The sequence below is a fragment of the Meleagris gallopavo genome, chromosome Z (genome assembly GCF_905368555.1).
Source record: "Meleagris gallopavo chromosome Z, MGAL_WU_HG_1.1, whole genome shotgun sequence".
Lineage (NCBI taxonomy): Eukaryota > Metazoa > Chordata > Aves > Galliformes > Phasianidae > Meleagris > Meleagris gallopavo.
Genome location: NC_139435.1, coordinates 20,754,161 through 20,773,602, shown reverse-complemented (window position 1 = coordinate 20,773,602; position 19,442 = coordinate 20,754,161). Strand labels below are relative to the sequence as shown.

The window sequence follows — 19,442 nt, the reverse complement described above, 5'->3', positions numbered from 1 at the left end:
CATCTGGCAAACCTAGTTACATTTTGGTTTATATTGTCAAGGTTGCTTAAGCAGCCATTAAGTGACCTATTTTCTTAGTAATATTGTAGATTCCGAATATCAAGGCATTGTGAGAAAATTTGGTGTCCAGGTGTATACAGACCCTGATGTTAGTTCTTTAGTAAATACTTGAGTTCATAATAAAAAGTACCACAGAAGAGGAACACTTAATGCTGCAGTCTCTATGGGCACTAAAAAGCATGTAATTGAAAACTGAATTGTGTTCATACATACGTTTTTAAAATGTATGATGGGATTATATTGTTAAAACACAGTTCTTTCTGAAGTGTTATGCAGGCATTTTTATTCTATAAGGTCTATTTGTTACTGAATTCTGGATATTCCAGAAGTGAAGAACAGCAGAGAGCTGATGCAGAAAACAGCAGCAGAAAAGATCTGACCAAAAGTACAGTGATCTTAGAAACAGATTTGGGATATTTGGATCATCTATAGAGCAAGTGGTCTTAGGGGTTACCCTGGAGGTGTGTCAATGGAGAAAAAAATAACCCCTTTAAAACAACAACAACAACAAAAACTTCTGGAAGTGATAGGGTGACTTTTACAACCTTTTAGAAGTACTTTGAAATAACCTTACTGCACATTGCACTGTTAGGAGTGTTCAGATAACGTTAACGTAAATACATGTTAGCTTGAGTTACCTGTGAGCTATGTGTTGAATATCTTAACTCCTCAAATAATTATGAATTAAGGTGTAGTTAGGGATGCTTTCTTGTATTACTTTTGAGCACTGAAGAGAATGAGGTTGCTATCAGGAGATAACCAAGGGGAAATCATGCTTGATTAACCTCGTAGCTTTCTTTGATGTCACCACTGGCTGGGTAGATAGGGTGGAGGCAGTGGATGTTGTGTCCTTGACTTCAGCAAGGCGATTCACACCACCTCCCGCAACAACAGTGTTATGAAACTTAGGAAGTGTAGGATAGATGTATATATGGAGAGGTGGATTGACAACTGGCTGACTGGCAGAGTTCAGAGGGTTGTGATCGGCAGCACAGAGTCTGATTGGAGGCCTGTAGCTAACGGTGTTCTCCAGGGGTTAGTACTGGGTTAGGTCTTGTTCAACATCTTCATCAGTGTCCTGGATGAAGGGATAACAACAGTTTGTGATAGTTTGCTGGTGATACAAAACTGGGAGGAATGGCTCACACATCAGAAGGCCATTCAGTGGGACCTGCACCAAATGGAGTGTTGGGCAGGGAGGAATCTGATTAGGTTTAGCAAAAGCAAATGTGGAGTCATGCATCTGGGTAGGAATAACTGCACACATCAGTAGGGGTAGGGGCTGACCTGCTGGAGTTCTACAGAGAAGGACCTGGAGATCCTGGTGAACCAGATAGGCCTCGAACCAGCAGCAATTCTATGATTCTGTGATAAGGACAGTGGTATCCTGGAGGCATTAAAAAGATTGTGTCCAGCAGGTCGGGGGAGGTGATCCTCCCCCTCTCTTCTGCCCTGATGAAGCCATATCTGGAGTACTGTCTCCAATTCTGGGCTTCCCAATTTAAAACAGGCAGGGATCTCCTAGAAGGAATCCAGTGGAGGGCCACAAAGATGGCTGAGGGCCTGGAGCATCTCCTGCAGGAGGAAAGGCTGAGTAACCTGGGTTTGTTCAGCCTGGGGATCTGATAAATGTTTATAAATATCTAGTGGGAGGTAGAAGACAAATGGATGAGGCCAGGCTCTTCTCAGTGATGTGTAGCAATAGAACAAGGAGTAATGCCCTGAAACTTGAACACTGGAAGTTCCATACATACATGCAGAAGAACTTCTTTATGGTAAGGGTGACAGAGAGCTGGAGCAGGTTGCCCATAGGGGTTGTGGAGTCTCCTTCTATGGAGATATTCATGATCCATCTGAACACTGACCTGCACAATCTATTGTAGGATACCTGCTTTAGCAGAGGGGTGGACTCACTGATCTCTTGAGGTCCCTTTCAACACTGCAATTCTGTGATTCAGGGAACAGTCTTCACAGTGGCTTTAACGGTATCTCCATTGATTTGTAACTGATCAAATCAGAATATGAATGCAGAATTTAGAGTTTCCACTGAAACTACTGATCAGTAATTATTTCTTCCATAATAGAAAAGTTACACATTTAGAATTTCCTAGGTAGGCTTACTGAATTTTTTTAGTTAGAGATTATAAGTATAGGAGTCTCTGTTGGGCTTATTCTTTAATATTTCTGTACCCTAAATGATCCCAAAACTGTTTTTTTTTTTTTTTTTTTGCTAAAGTTTAGTTTTAATCTCTGAAGATTCAGGCAGTTACATAGTTGGCTTGAAATTTCCCTTTTCTTCCATCAAACACTTTCCTGTTTAGATGAAACTGAATTCACAAACATGAAAGTTATGAGAATAGAGTATCTGCCATTCTGCCGTGTAGCATGAAGGGAAAGAAGTGCATTTGCAACAAGAGAATAAGGTTCAGTACATGGTCTGCACCAGCTCGAATCTTCCAGAGGTTTGTGGTGAGATCTGTTAAGGAATAAGTGCTTTGTAGATCATGTAGGCTAAGGTAATTGATATTAACAGAACTTGGCGTATCAATGTAAAGTGCCAAAGTTTTTCTCTAAATAGTATTTCCTAAAATTAATTTTTCATGCAGTTTTTACTTTATTAAGCATTTACTAGTGTAGTATCATAGAGGAACATTGAGCTCACTCACCCTTTGGGCAAGATGGTTTTGGCTTGTGTCACTTTAATGGCTTTCAATCATGTGGTTTTGGAAAAAAAGTCTTTGAATAGTTTATCTGTCCTGTACTGTCTTGCTTTGTTACCACACTCACTATAAAAATGTATGGATGAATTCCAGAAGTAAAGCAATGCTATTTTGTTCTTTCTGTATTGTGTTGCTTATAGGCATTTATCTCTGCTTCCCACTAAAGACTCTGGAAATTAATTGAATCATGAATTTTATGTTGACTTATTTCTTAAAAGAAATAAAGGATAGTCAAATGTTACTTAATTTTAAGCTTTTTAACATAAATATATGTTGTCTTGCAAATTTTTATTTTCTTTTTTTTCCCCTTCTTAAGCATGGAGTTATTGCTACAGAAGATGAAGAGTATTTCATTGAGCCTTTAAAGAATATAACAGTTAATTCAAGTAACTTCAGTTATGAGAATGGCCATCCCCATGTCATATACAAAAAGTCTACCATGCATCAGCAACTTCTGTATGATCATAGTCGCTGTGGAGTCTCAGGTAAATGAATAGGGGTATCAGTTGTGTTATCATAGCTTCTAAAATCTATGAAGTTGTATTTTTAAGTCTTCCTTGGTTCACAGGTAAGGTACTATAGACAATGTAGCAGTAAGAAGACTCATTTTGGGTAATGCAATGTGCCTTGTTATAAAGTTGCTTCACATCAAGATTCGCATTGAGAATATAGTGTCATTTTACAAATAAAGCACTGGGAGTAAGTCTTGTTTTATTTCTTTGTCTATAGTGGTATTAATGATCATCGACTTCCTCAAAACGTACTTCTCAGCAGGAGGGCATGACTTAAGTAACTATGTGTTATAGCTCAGTGTGTAGCATGTGTTTCATCTCATTTGAGGGAACTCTATATGTAGTGAATATATTACAACTATGATTATTAGTACACCTGAAGCTGGAGTCTGTATCTTTCTCATTTTTAGGGGTTTAAGATTTAGAGTTTTTAAACTCTTAGTGTTTGGGTCAGTGGGTTGATGTTATTCTCTAGTAGTTGAGTATGTGCCTAACAGGAAGGATTGTATGATTTTGACTGAAGAGTATTTTTCTTGCAAAGCACACATTTTTAACATCTACAGAAACACTCTTTAAGTACTCTTAATTTTGAAGTGATTTGCTTAAACTGTAATGGAAACTAATTTCTTGAGAACAGCTTGGAGTAAATTAGCAGTTGTTTTAGGTTTATAGCACTAGAACAGTGTATTTTTACATAACAGGAAAAATGTTTTAGCTTTGTTGTTTACCTCTTTTTTGTTTTTAAAAGTACTGTCCTAGGCAGTGGTGTTCCATGAGATTCAGTGCATTGGGCAAGCTGGCAAATTCCTTAAAAATTAAAAGAATATAACTTTTTTTTTTTTCTTCAATGCAACTTCTTTTATCATCTTTCAGAAATTTTAACCTAGATGATTTACTAAACTGACAGCAAGCGTTGTCTGAAAAGGCTCATGTTTGTGGAAGTTTTCTGAGTAGTCCAGCTAACTGTCTAGTGCATGTTAAACTTTGTATGCTGCTTCTGTTTTAGTTTAGGAAGCATTATTTCATGTACATGCTTTATTATATAGAAAAAGAAAGGATATTGACAGCAGTCAGATCTTAGCTTCTGTTAATGCTTGGGAGATCATTTCTCCTTGAAGTGAAGGTGAAGCAGTGGCAGGCAGCATACCTATGCTGTGGATCCTAAGTTGATCAGAGCTTTGCATGAGGTTTTTGTTTTAAAACATTCAGTTATCCTTAGCATCTGTACCTCTCTTTTCTTTTTTTTCCCTCCATATTTGCTGCTGCCATTATCCTTGAAGAAGCTGTTCTTCTATTCCTGAGTTTTCACATTTGTCACAACCTGAGATCCTTAAACACAAAAATACAAAATCGTTTTGCAATTCTCTACTCATGCTCATGCACTTCACTTTCTTGTCTGCTTGCTGGTGTGTATACTGTTTTAACTCAGTGAAAACTTCTGACAAGCTTTGTTCCCCCCAGTACTGCAAGATCGTACTTTTTCAGATTACATGCTGTTTTAGTGTTGTTTGTCTGACTACCAAACCTTTTAAACTTATTTTCCAAGCACTGTTTAAGCCCTTTTTCCCATAAGGGCTTGGCATTCTGAGCATGCCCAGAGAAGCATCCCTCAGAGAAGCAAAAATTGTATTTTGGTTTCCCAGTTTTCAGATATTATAAATAAAGACAGGTAATAACTTTTGGAAGTTGAGAACTCTCCAATTCTATGTTAAACAACAACAGCAAAACTTAAATTCAGATTTAATAACTGCATCTTTAGAAAAATACCTTTCATTTTGTCTGAAAAACTGGTTTGGGTTTTACCTTCCCAGTATGCTGGAGGAATATGACTGTGTAGAAGTGCCACTATTCACATTCTGTTCTGTGAAGTTTCTACCACTGTAAACTATACCTAAGTTTACCATGTATCTGTTCTGTACTGAAAAAGCAGCGAAGATTTTATTTTGAGAGGGAGAAGGAGAGTATTATTTCTGACCTTTACAAGAAAAATTACAGTAATAGCCAGAAAGTAATACAGAGAGTTTGCTGAAAAGATGAGCAGAATTTGTTGGACTGCTTCGTAGTATGTAATAGAATTTCAGTGATCAGTACGAAAGAAAAGCTGAGAAGATTAGGGTAAAAATACTTATCTATTTCATAGGTAGTTTATTTTCAGATGAGAATATAGGATTGAATTGTGGCTGATTCACATAACCTAAATTTGATTTTTTAATCAGTTAGACATGAGAACGTTTAAAAAAAAAATGTTAAATAATATTTCATGTATATATTATCAACAAGTTAATTGTTTTATTAAATACAGTTGAAATCATTAAGGCCTTGCTAATAAATTTATTAAATTCAAGTTGCTTCAGAGGATTTGAGGTTACTGGATTATCTTGCAGAATGCTTTGCAGGATCAGCCTATAGAAGAGTTACTATTATTATTATTATTATTATTTTTAATTCTTCCATCCAAACTAGTATTGCCATGTAGTTGATTTTTCAAAGAAAATGTATCTTAAAGCAGCGAAGTAGGAAGGTATGATGCCAAGTGGTATTTGTTTTACAGCTTTGAATTATGATATAAATATTTAGATGACGTGCTAAAGGTACTCATTATTACTCTTGCAATTAAATATATATTATGAACTGTTCTGTTGTGTTCTTGTTTGTCTGCATAGCTTATTGAAATATTTATTTTTCCTTATGTCTAATAGTGTGCAGTATGTTGAAGCTGTGAAATACTTCTAACGGTCCTTTTTAAAAAAATGGTTTTTTTCTTCTGTATTTGCACAATTCTAAGAAATAGCTTTTCTGCAGATTAGCCATGTGCTTCTATTTTTGTCTGGAATTGAAATTCTGTTTTCTTGAAAATAAGAATAAAATTTCTTTACCTGTTTTGGCTACAATAATTTAAAATAAACCACAAAACAACCAAGGGAAAATGTGGTGTATTTACAGACTGGGTATGATTGAGAAACAATAAAAATTGACATGTGAAACCTGCAAAGTGGCAGATTATTTAGGGATAGTACTACTACATGCTGCCTCATGTCATGACTTTATTCATGCCAAATGCTACAGTCAGCATATTCTAAAATGAAAAACTGCTTATATATGCATTAAAGGAGGTTGCTTAATATTAAGAAAAAGCAGTGTGTAATTCTTCACTTATGTAAGATGCAACTGTGAGAATATTAAAATAGTTTGCTATTGTGTTTTTTAGATCACCTTTGGTTTGTTTTTGTGTGTTATGTTCTTTCATCTCTCCTCCTTTCTCCCATCTAGCACCTTTGGAGGACTGACTTAAAACTTGGGTACCGTTATTGTGTACTCCGCCTACACCCATTTCTTTCTATGTGCATCTGGATTTCTTTCCAGTTGTCGTTTACAATCTAATTTCCTGCTTTTGTACTCATTACTTTGGGGTTAATTACATTGCTTTTCTGATCCCTCCTCTTCCCCCACCCTTGTTTTATTTTATTTCCCAGTAGATATGCTCAGTGTTGATGTAAGGTTTTTAATCTAGGAGTAATTATGTTATTTAAAACAAAAATATTTTTGTCAGAATATTTTCCATGAAAGTTTGCAGTCTTTTTTAAAGAATGTTTAGTCAGCATTGTTCAGTGTTTTTAAACTAAAACATCATGGAAACTGATAGATCCTGGAGTGTCAATACCCAGGATTATTTCCAACTTTCCCATTACTTTGAAATCAGCTGAAGCCTTCTTATTATCTGATAAGAAAAGGAGAAATGTTTGTTTTCTTGAAGTCTTCTGAGACCTTTGTTTTGAAAGATGGTGTCAAGATGAGTCCAGAAGAATCGTTACTTGTTTTTTATGTGAAAGTTTTCTAAGCTCATTGATTTTTCAAGTGTTTAGAACAGATTTGCATTTTTGAATGAGAAATTATGAATGAATATGAAGCAGTATTGCATGTATAAAGTACTTGGCATTTTTATGAGCATTAGAAATCCCCAGAGAGCACCGTTTAGTCTGAGGTGATGATTTAAAAAAACAAAAAAAATACCACAGAAGTTGCCAGATAAAATTCTAAATATTCTTAAATGGTCATTCTTAAATTCTTCTCATGGTTGGATTTGATGATATTTAAGGTCTTTTCCAACCTGAGTAATTCTATGATTCTAAATCACTACTTAAGAGAGATGAAAATCTTTAAATAATTAGATCAACTTTGAAGTTGCTAGAATAGGGATAAGAGCTTTTGATGTTGCTGTTGAAATCCTCTCCAGACTTTATTACTTGATATTATTTTTTAGGATGGGTAGAGGATTATTGAATTGTAGTATTGTAGAATGAAGATAATTTTACTTCTGGCATTTTTGTCAGCTGCCAGATTATTTCCTCTTTTCAACTTTCCTAAAAAAATGGAAAGTCAACTCTGTGCTCTCAAAATATTATGCAACAGTGGGACTACTGAAGTATTCCTGGTTTTGTACTGAACATACATGCTCTGTGGTGTAATTATTGCCCTATGAAACAGTTGGTGTAGCTGGACTGCATAAAGCATTGCTTTTTCACAGAATATATTGGACATATCTCAGCTTATCCTTAGCTGAACCAATTGTAGGAGAGGTAAGGTTGCATCTCTGGTGTTGATCACTTGAGCAGTCTCATTCAGTTAGTTAAAAATGTACCTATCTTTTATTGTTCTTAAGTTCGTCTATAACTACCATCCATAACCTTGAATATTTTGAAGTCCTTATTATGTGATTTCAGCTTATTTTATGCTTTATTAAACTTGAATTTGAGATTTGCATGGATCTTTGTGAAAAAGGGATACTTAATATTAAAAGTGCCCATTTTGCAGGGAAGGGATGTTCAATTTTGCCCTGAGGACATGAGTTCAAGTTTTAAGAAAGTATGTACTGTTTGTTTCTCTGATAATTTCATGTTTGTAATAACCATATATTGCATAAAAGCGGTATTGCATTTTCAAACTGTTTAATTCCTTAGTATGTCTTGATACCTTTAACCTTTGACTTTTTTTTTCTAAATTTTCCAATATGCTTTTTATTTCCTAGTATTACAGCCATCTCATTCTTATCCTTAAAGTTTTGAAATGTGCTCAAGGTTAACTATAAGTAATCATTAGTACTAAAATAGATGTGCAGGATTAGATACATTGAGAGAAGATGATGATTTATAATGCTAAGCCAAGTTAAGGAGCTTTCAGAATATCAGAACTTGAAGCAAACTTGTTTTTCCTTTTTATGAGGTATTTTAAATTTAAAGATGATAAACTTGCATTTTCCTTGCCTCGAGAAATACTTGTTTTTAGAGTCTTAAAGATGATCTCAACTTAAAACAGCTGCATTTGAATGAGTTTTAGTAGTGATCCCTCTGAAGTGTTTAATTATTTTGGTTCCTAGAAGACCTCACAAGAAGCAGTAAACCTTGGTGGATGAGTGATGGATCTGCTTTTCCAACTTCGCTTCCTGTCAATGACACATTAAGTAGTCATAATCGACAGAAGAGATCAGTAAGCCTTGAGCGGTTTGTGGAGACGCTGGTAGTAGCAGACAAAATGATGGTGGGATATCATGGTCGCAAAGACATTGAGCACTACATTTTGAGTGTAATGAATATTGTAAGTTTCATCCCTCTCAATATTGATATTAACATGTGCATTCTGAAATCTCAAAGTATTTGTAAAATATTTATTTACTGGCATAGCAGTGTCTTAAAATATGCATCATCTTGGAAGAATTAATAATTAGAATATGGTAAATATTAGCATTGTGGGGAAAAATGCAGTACTGTTTCTGTCAAGTGTGCTGTGATCATTCACATTTTTTTTTTTGTCTTCAATCTGAATGTAATCATTAGAGTTTAAAATTGTGTACTTTTATTATGTTTAAATCAATAGCCTAATGCTTCTTATGTCGGATGGTTTATTGAACAAATTATAAACAATTTTGACTGAAAATTATGACAGAAATGTATTTATTTTTACTGAATGGTTATTTGTTCATCCAAAAAGTAACTTAAGTAATGTTAATTATCAACATTTTGTAAATGCATTGAGCAGGAAGATAGTTGTATGGTTAACAGTTTAGGAAATGTACGCTGTTTCTTGTCTGACTTTGTGCCTTTTCTTATTTTCTGGAGGTCAGGTTGCCAAACTTTATCGTGATTCCAGTCTAGGAAACGTAGTGAATATAATAGTGACACGTTTAATTGTCCTCACTGAAGATCAGGTAAGAGTTGTTGCACTTCAGCTTTATATCCCTGAAATAAAAATTATGCTATTGTATAGTATAGAATTATGCAATTATTGCTTGAAATGGCTGCATCTGAGTACAAAATCTGCCTTGTAATCTTTCACTACTATAATCAAGATGAAAACATTTCAAAGGAATATTTCCCACATATTATTTCAAAAATATCTGTTCTTTACTTCAGGTGAATATTAATATACCTTTGAGTATGTCAGTTTTATTTTCAGACCTATATTTCAATACTTAGATTTTTTATTTTTTTATTTTTTATTTTTTTTTTTGGTATTGACATAATCATTATTTAAGTTGGAGCAGAAGGAATGTCTGTTCAGTAATGCACAACTGAACTTGGGGTCAGATTTTACAGAGATAAAATTTGGCAAGAAGAGTTTATTCTTAGAAACCACTGCTTCTAATTATAGTCCCAATTTAGTCTTCAAAAGGCTTAACAACTGACCTTAGTAATTTGTTTGGAACATTTCTGGTATGCATGTTGTATTGCAGCCAAACTTGGAGATAAACCACCATGCAGACAAGTCCCTCGATAGCTTCTGTAAGTGGCAGAAATCCATTCTCTCCCACCAAAGTGATGGAAACACCATTCCAGAAAATGGGATTGCCCACCATGATAATGCGGTTCTTATTACTAGGTATGGTCATTATAAGTATTATGTTTATTTTTATTTTAATTCTGTAGTTTTCTTGCTCTTACTTTTATGTAGAGGCTAGTTATAAAGTAATATAATTAGTAGGTAATATGATGAGGAAAAGAAGTAACAGATGGTTTGACCTAAGTATATCAAAGTATAGATTAAGAAGCTTGGAAAGTAAGATACAAAAATTACTTGCTTCTCTTGTTATTTTCATTACATAATTGCCAATGCAAATATTCCAGTAGAACAGATGGATCTTATTGAGCATTTTATATTTTTATAATTGAAAACAATTCTTAAAATTATGGAGAGAAAAGCAGTGTGTAAAATGTTTTGTTAACCATACATAATGTTTTATAAGAATTTCAAGGCAGAAGCTCAACTACTGTAATAGTATTTTTCTGCTGAAACAACATTGTTCTTGCAGATTCAGGCAATATGTGATTCTGTTTTGTAGTTGTTTTGATTTATTGTGCTTAATTAAGATGAGAACTGATGGCTTTAGTGGGTAGTTTCAAAGCTGACGTGCACATTTGTTAGCTTCTCTACCACCACTACTGTGATAAATTCAACAAAGCGTAGTGTTGTTATCTTGCACTCCTGGTGAAAATATTACCGCTTGTTCTCTGCAGTTATGAGTAGGCAATTGTACTTCTCTGGGTGATTCGTTTGCCTTTTGTTTAAGGACAGTATTTATTTATTGTTTTCTCTTTTGTTTAAATAGCAGCAGGTGCAGCAGCACTAATTTGGATTAGAATCCTTTTATTATCATTTTTGCTTTCCCGGTCAAAATTCTCTGCTCTGTATGTCACCTGTTCTTGGAATCATTGTGCTCCCTGCAGAAATGTTAAAAATATTAAGTGATTAAAATAACTGATTTGTCCTGGAGTTTTCTGTGAAAGATGGAGTAGTGGCTGGATTATTGGGAAGGGAGGGGGGGCTGTTTTAATTTTGTTAAAGAAACCTTTTTTTCTTTTTGAATAGTAAGAGATCTGAATCTCTTGTATGGATTTTTGCATTCATATTCCAAATCTAATTGTTACATGTGAATGTTAATGCTACATAGTAATAACTGAGGTGGTGAAAATGATTGAGACCTCTTTCTTTTTTTTTCCCAGGGAGGTGTGTGGATGGGTTTTTTGTTAGTTTTTTTTCCCCCCAAACAGAAAACGTTTAGTTTTACTCAGATTTTTGCCTTCACTAGAGCTGTTCACATGTAAAATTAAATAAACCTTTACAGCTGTCCTACACATGAAAGTTTTACTGGCTTAACTTAGGCAAGTAAGCAAACAAGTCTAATTGTTACGTGGTACTGTTGTGTCACTGGAAGCTTCCCAGTATGTGTGGATGAGTGGTGTTGGTAACTCTGTTCTTAATCTTATGGCTGAATAATTTGACATTTTGTTAATGTTACTCTGGCACTGCAAAGCAGAATTGTTTATTTTCACTCACTGTTGTACTTTAGTATGTTTTATTACTCTGTATTCCGTACCAGCTTCCTTGTCCTGGTTGGATGTTCTGTGTTCCAGATGAAGGCCTAAGTAAATGCTAACTTGCAGGTCTGTAACTGTGAAAGAAGCAAGTTCACAAAGGAAGTGAAAAATTCTAATTGAAAAAGTTTTTCAGCGATCAGTGAGCATTGAGGACTTGTTTGGTTTAATAATAATCTATGTATTCTGCTGTGTTTCTGAAGGATGTGTGTTTGCTATCTTGTGAAAGTACATAAGATCTGTAAAATAAGTTTACACTTCCATGCACATACTTAAATGAGCAAATCTCAGTGTGTTACCATCAGGTTTGTGATAGTGACCTTTATAAAGCATTGCTGAACTTTCAAATTCAGTCATATGTATTTATTATTTAGTGCAGCCTTTGGTATTAATTTTGGAAATGACAATTACCGTAGTAATCAGTTTAATTAGTCTGGCTTTCTCACGAACTGCTAGCTCTTCTGAATGTTACTAACAAAAATTCTATCAGTGTATATGATTTTTTTTTTTTTTTGTAGCAGTGGAGTTGGAATGAGTAAAGATAAATCTATATTACCTTAGCCTGTCAACTGATTTTGAATAATTCTAAATTAATTACTGAATTCGAATTAATGTTTTCATTCTGTTTTGGATGTCTCACTTGATTAACCAGTGAATATACTTGTATGTAGAAGAGAAGTGTTGTGTCTCCAGTCCTTTGAACACCTAATGTGTTGAAAAGCTGCTTAGTAAGCTTTTCTATGAAAAGGAATTCAAACCAAATTTAAGGTTACGTTTAAGTTGCTGTAATAGTATTTTGAACGTAGTTTTCTGAATAGTCTGCTATGTATGGGGTAATTAAATTTTCATTGGATTTAGCAGTAAGACCATTTTTAGTCACTGTGCTAATTAAGTTATTGATTAGTGTGGAGGGAAGGGAAGCCATCCAGAGGGACCTGGATAGGCTGGAGAAGTGGGCCCATGAAAACCTAATGAGGTTCAGTAAGGCCAAGTGCAGGGTGCTGCACTTGGTTTGGGGCAATACCAGATATTTTACAAACTAGGGGAAGATCTCCTTGGGAGCAGCCCTGCAGAGAAGGATTTGGGGGTGCTGGTGGATGAGAAGCTGGACATGAGCCCGCAGTGTGTGCTTGCTGGCTGGAAGGCCAACTGTGTTCTGGGCTGTATTAAAAAAGGGTGGCCAGCAGGGAGAGGGAGGTGATTGTCCCCCTCTACTTGGCTCTTGTGAGGCCCCATCTGGAGTACTGCGTCCAGGCCTGGGGCCCCCAGTACAAGAAAGATGCAGAGCTCTTGGAGAGCGGGTCCAGAGGAGGGCCACCAAGATGAACAAAGGGCTGGAGCACCTCACCTATGAAGAAAGATTGAGGGATCTGGGCTTGTTTAGCTTGGAGAAGAGAAGGCTCCAGGCAGACTTCATTGAGACCTTCCAATATTTGTAGGGAGCATAAAAACAGAAGGGGGAATGACTCTTTACATGGGTGGATAGCAATAGGACAAGGGGGAGTGGTTTTAAACTAAGACAGAAGAGATTTAAGTTAGATATTAGGAGGAAGTTTTTCACTCAGAGAGTGGTGACGCACTAGAACAGGGTGCCCAAGGAGTTTGTGGATGTCCCATTCCTGGAGGCATTCAAGGCTAGACTGGATGTGACTCTGGGCAGCCTGTCCTAGTTGTTTTGTGACCCTGTTTTGTGACAGCAGAGAGTTGAAACTAGATGATCTTTGAGGTCCTTCTGAATCTAGGCCATTCTATGATTCTGTATCGCATGTTTTGATAGGCCTAGAAGTGGGCCTAGCACTCCAGCTGTGGCCTCTCCTGACCTGCTGGCAATATTTCGCCTAATGTGGCTAAGAGTACCATTAGCTGCTTTAGGGCACTTTACTGTCTCATGTTCAACTTGCTGTGAATCTACGCCTTTTCTCCAGAGCTGCTTTCCAGACTCTGCCTTCTTGTTTAACTCCATGAGATTTTTGCCAGCATATTTTTTTCGTTTTATTCTGCAGTTGTCTAAATCAGTTTCTTAAGAGTGAGAACAGTGAAAATACATAGGTTACTCCAAAAGTAAGTTCTAGGTAATATCATTAACAGAGTCCTACAACAAACACAAAGAGCATAAGAGCTACTTGAGCAAATGCTAAGTTACAGAACACTTTTTCAACTCAGTCACCGCCGTAAGTTATCATTTTCACCAGCAATGAAGAAGAGCCTACATGCTTGTAAAAATCTCCACCAGTGGAGGTGACCCACTGTCTCCACTGCTGAAATGCAGCACCTACTCTTCCCTGTGCTCACATCCACTGTTTGGTCTTTATCAATGATTACAATTGCCAATGAACTTCAGTGGGTGCCATTTTTTTTGCATGGAGGAAATTAGTGACGAGCCTTTGCTTTGTATGCACTTCCATGTCAGATGCCATGTTGTTAGGCTGTCCCTCTACTGCTACCTGTCTCATAGCAACAAAATGTAATAAAATATTGGGAGAAGGTTCAGCCTCTGCTATGATACCACCATCTACCTCTGATATTGTGGGCCAACATAATAAAATAGCTGCTACTTTTGGAACAGCCTTCATACTAACCTGATAGCTTTGCTTTGTGAAGTTGCATTATAGTGTAATGCAGTTTTGGTGACCTTCTATAGAAGAGAAGAAGAATAAATTCATATGATTATTTTGTCTCAAGCGTTTTGGTAGAAATAATTAGTCTTTGTATTTGATTCCTGTATTCCAGCATCAGAGATGTGGAAATTTCACTTTTTAGCACAATGTCAGGTTCTCAGATTCGTTTTAGGACTGTAGTTTTGAGTCTGTGTATATTCTCTCATACAAATCCCTGTTTCCTACCTCCAATACTGAAGTATTGCCTTTTTTATAGTTCTTGTTTATGGGCTGTTTGTGTGTGTGAAAAACCTTCATTGATAGCCTGGTGACTTTTTTTTTTCTTCAGAAATGCTATAAGGAATATGGCCTACAGGGTGACCTCCAGAATTTTGTGTTTTTAAAATAAACTATTTATGCTGTAATGTTAATTTTTGAAGAGAAAATGGGTAGTTTTCTTCAATTCCAGTCAGTTGCTTCTTTTCCTGGCAATTAAAAATCATTAAGTAGGGAAATTATTAAAATAGCACTTTGTTTTGGGTTTCTGGCACTATTCAGTGATGGTGTTCATCCGCAATGCCTTAGTTAACATGTAAGCCTATACCTTATAAATGAAATTATTCTTTGTCTTGTGTGCCTGTGCAGAATGATAAGGGACAGGAGTGTCCTCTTGCATTCTGATTTAGTAGCAGAGATAAAAGATGACAGAATACAAAAATGGATGTTTTTCTTTTACAACCCAATAGTTCTCAAATATCTCAAATCTGAAATGGTTAGTTTTCTCCATATACTAAACAGCTGTTTTTTTCCAGTAGCACATTACTGATTGACTATAAAATAAGTAAAGTTTACTTATTTTATAATAAAATTTGCAGAAACAGTTTTTTCCTGCTGGGAGGAAAGATTCAGAGCTATTAATTTGCCTTCTCTTATGTCAGACAATGAACAAAAGATACACCAAACAGTCCATGGAGAAGAAAATTCCAGGGGGAAGTTGAGATTGGGTGCGTGTGCATCTCTATATGGACAGACCTTAGTGTTTGAGATACAAGCATTTTAAACAGACAATCTATTGAAATGAAATGTCTCCCACTAGTTATTTTGTTTTTTTTAAAGAAAATGAAAATCAAATTCAGTATGCATGACAAAACCATCAAGAACTTTTTTAATGCAGCAACAATACTTTTGATATGATTCTGATTCCAAACAATATAAAAATAATTACTGGAAGGTTTTTTCTTAAAACTTTGGTATTGAGACTATAAATGTTATTTTTTTTTTTCCTCAAATATGCTGTTAGAGATGCAGATACGGCTTTTGAAATTAGTGACGAATAACAATTCCACACTTGAATTGGATTGGAGTTACTTTTGTAAGTGGTCTACTATTTTAGCAACAGCTAATTCAACAGCATCACCGAATTAGCTTACTTCTTTTTTGGAGGAATCTTCATTTGTGTGAATAAAGAATCAAGACTATAGCATGTTTTTATTGACTAAGTTCAAGACTGGATTTGTAGGTGCAGGTGAAAGAGGACAGTGTCGGTGGGCAGTGAGTAAAAGTGGAAAGCGCTACAGGTGGTATAATTTTTCCTCTTCCCTGGACTTCATATGAACCTGCGCAAGATACAAGAGTGCTCATTCTCTCTGTCTCTCAGAAATTAGTACAGATTTTCATGTTTTTGCATGCTACCACTGTACTTGTAATTCCGTAAGTGTAGCGCTTGGCAGTATGGTGTGGTGGCTGTTAGCTTTGACTCCAGTATGTATGCAGACAGTACTAATGCTCAGTGTCTCTTATAAAACTGTATCGTTACACAATTGGTAGATTTTTCAAATAGTTAAAGGGGAGAAAATTTACAGAGCTTGTTTGTTCATTGTATTTGTACAAGATTAACTTCCTGATGCTTTAGGTAATCGTTTGCTCATCCATGTGCTCTCCTTGGCAAGGTGTATTCTCTTGTACTTAACTGTGAGGTATGAATCCCCAGTGCAAACCAGTACTGTCATATTTTCTGAAGGGGCAGAAGGTATACACATACAGCAATAGTCTTAAACTCTTGTAAATCTTGCGGTCTGTAATCTAAAGAACTGCAGTGTTTCTGGCAATGGCTTAGACATTTGAGAGGAGCAAAAGGCTTCTTGTTTCATTTTGCATACCTGTGTAGAGCTGACCACAATCATGCCTTTCATTTTTTATAATATTAAGGGGGTTTAGGCAGCCAGGTATGATTTAGAAGCTGTGTTGTCTGATTAGCAGTACTAAAAGGAAAGCTATTTCATACGAATGGTTCTTTTTTTTACATGTTGGTAGCTTAGTAATTATTAGATTAGTAATATATTTTTATTCTGTAATAACAAGTAACATTTTCCCATTAGATTCTGTACTAGTTAAGGCATTTGGTAGCAGGGTCGGGCCAGACAGGACTCTGCACATTCCTTTCCTCCTGCAGGTCCAAGATTGTTATGCTTCTTTTCTAAGGCATTTTTCCACTTTGGGCTTCTTAACTTGTTTGCAAAGATTTTGTTTCTATGCAAGGCACTCTAACATTGCTCTGTCAGGAGAATTTCCTACCCTTGTCCAATAAAAATGAGCATTCAGAGCATTCTGGTTCCCATGAAATTCTGTCTCTGATTCTCATCCTACAGTTTCTCCCCCCATTAACAAGAAAGGCTTTGATTTCAAGAAGTAATTTTGATGTCAGTTGTATTTGTTTGCTTCTTTCTTCTTTGGCTACAGTCCATTAAGTAATTTTCATCCTCATTTGTTGTCCAGACTTCCTAGCTGTTTTACTGGAATTCCTTACAGTGAATTTAAGCCCTTGGCAGGAGGCTGTTTTCCTTTGTGTTATTTTTGTGCAAGAATTGTATGATTATCCATTGACTTAATTTATTGGAGACCACAGGTGTGTGTGTTCTTCTGAGGGACAGCTGAAAAACTGTCATATATCTGTGCCCCTAATTTCTTTCTGTGCATGTATTTAAAATTTGGGGATCCCACTTTACAATGAGTAACAGTAGATTTCCCATGCCTCTTTTATTCTCAGGGAATGAAGAGGAGTAAGTAAAAAATCTTAGTGCATTCAAAACGATAGATTTGGCAGGGTGGAAACAAACTCTGAAATGTACTTGTGTTTAGGTACAGTAGTTTGGGGAAAGTGTGGCACTTGATATGGTTCACGCAATAGGAGTATTTGTACAGTGTTTCTGTAGGTGGTATGCTTCTTGTACTTCTTTTTACATATCTGATACTTTTCACTGATAGAATCACTTTTTTAACCTAAATAATGAACTAATGCTACTGTTCTTACATTCTTGCTTTTGTGTTATGAACGTTTCATTACTCTTAATTATCTGAAGGAATAATCTCTAGACTGGCTACCTGAAGACTGACAAAAGAGGAGTTGTGACTGAGATCCGGCATAACAACTGTGAAATACTGCAGTGACACGCATTTTCCCTCTTTTAGATACATTTGGGTCTAGAGCTACATTTAACCAAGATGGCAAGCCCTACACATTTAGGAGGGAGGAAACATACACAAAGATTTCAATGAAGAATTTTCTGTCATCAGTTTCTGTAATTTGTAGCTCACCTTGTGAGTTGAGTAGCCGTAGGACATAGTGGAATAATGATAGAAAATGAAGTTAGATAACACTGCCAATATAAAAAAAAAAAAAAAACAAAAACCCACAAGATGAATTAATGAAATCAGTTGGCATATTATCTAATTTGCATTTATGTGATAGTTATACGCTTGCTTGTTGGATGTGACTTTTTTTGTTTATTGTTCCACTCCCTTCTCTATTTACAGAATAAGGCCTAAATTTCCACTCTTGGCTATAAAGTGCTTTCGATTCTCAGGGAAGAATGGTAGTGCAAATTGTATCTTTTAACACTTATTAATGTTTTTTTGAGCTGATAGGAGTCAAGACTGTGGGATTTGAGAGAACTCAGTTGGAATGCTGAAGTAACTGTCTGAAAAATCTGAAATATGAAAAATGCTTATTGCATTGTGGTTGTCAAACAGCAGGTCATTAGCAGCTAATTAACAAGCATGTTATGTGAGTGGATTGTTTTCTAATCACTAAAGAGGTTGTTAATTTGTGGTATCGTTGGTTGCTTATAGATTATGCTTTGTTGAAGATATGTATTCTGATTTAGTGTATAAAGTTTGTGTCTCTGAGAGTGGAAGTTTGGAAAAGATGTAATGTATGCCCAGAGTTTGCCTAATCCTTTCCAGATGGGCAAAATGTGTTTTATTTAATTCCAAATCCAGAAGAGTGACCAGTATCATGGAGTAAAGCTCAGATTTTCATGCTTTGACTGGAGACTTGAAGTCTGAAAGCTGTTTTTTTTTTTGTTTGTTTATTGGTTGGGTTGTTTTTTTTTTTTTTGTTTGTTTTTTTTTTTTTGGTAAATGCATTAAAATACTTGCTGTCGAGTAAAGGGACAGGTAATGTTCACCTATCTCAAGTTAAGACAGACATTTTGAGTTTAACTTTGCACACTTAAGATGTGCACAATGAGTGAAACTGGTCAAAAACCTAATGATTTCCTGAACTGGAAAAGTTGAATGTATAGCAGCGTATACACCAGCATGAAACGTGAGCAGTGCAACTCCTTCCTGTCCCTGGTGAAAGGCTTTCTGTAAATGAGGCATAATTAAGAATGCATTGAAATAAATCATAAAATACCGAACTGCATTTTCTGTTGTTAGTAACAATAATTTAATGTTTGCTGTAGTTTAGAAATAAATGTTTTCCTTTTGCACACCCACCTTACAACAGAAGAAAAAATCAATGAAAAATTCTTTTGTATGCTGGTTTTTTTCCTCTTCAGACATTTACCTTCTTAGTTGCACAAAGGGTCATAAAACTACTCAAATGATAGTTTTTCCAGGAAATGTTTGGTGGTAATAGATTGGGATATCTGTTAGAACACTCAGTTACTGCTTGGCTAGATATCTGAGGAAGGGCTTTCTAGCAGTTCGAAATGTCATATTTTGCCTTCTTTTATTTAGAGAACATAGAGGCTTTTAAAAACTTCTCATTTTAAATTTTTTCTTACTAGCCTGATTAGAGTCCTAGCATTCCCCTTCCCTTCCCCCTGCTTAAGTACAATATCAGAGCTGGTATTTTCACAATTTACAGTGACTGGCAGAATAGTAGATATGCAAGTGACTAGC

General features: G+C 35.7%; 1 protein-coding gene across 5 annotated transcripts in view; it reads left to right on the top strand.

The window, feature by feature from the left end:
* ADAMTS6 (ADAM metallopeptidase with thrombospondin type 1 motif 6) overlaps positions 1-19,442 on the top strand; it is a 154,615-nt gene that overhangs the window by 11,805 nt on the left and 123,368 nt on the right. For 4 of the 5 annotated variants that reach the window (XM_085212675.1, XM_085212677.1, XM_085212676.1 and 1 more), the window contains exons 4-7: positions 3,097-3,265; positions 8,667-8,884; positions 9,411-9,494; positions 10,020-10,165. In XM_085212675.1, coding sequence (XP_085068801.1) covers positions 3,097-3,265; positions 8,667-8,884; positions 9,411-9,494; positions 10,020-10,165 — 617 coding nt within the window. The remainder of the gene's footprint in view (positions 1-3,096; positions 3,266-8,666; positions 8,885-9,410; positions 9,495-10,019; positions 10,166-19,442) is intronic. The other variant, XM_085212678.1, reaches the window with a different exon arrangement.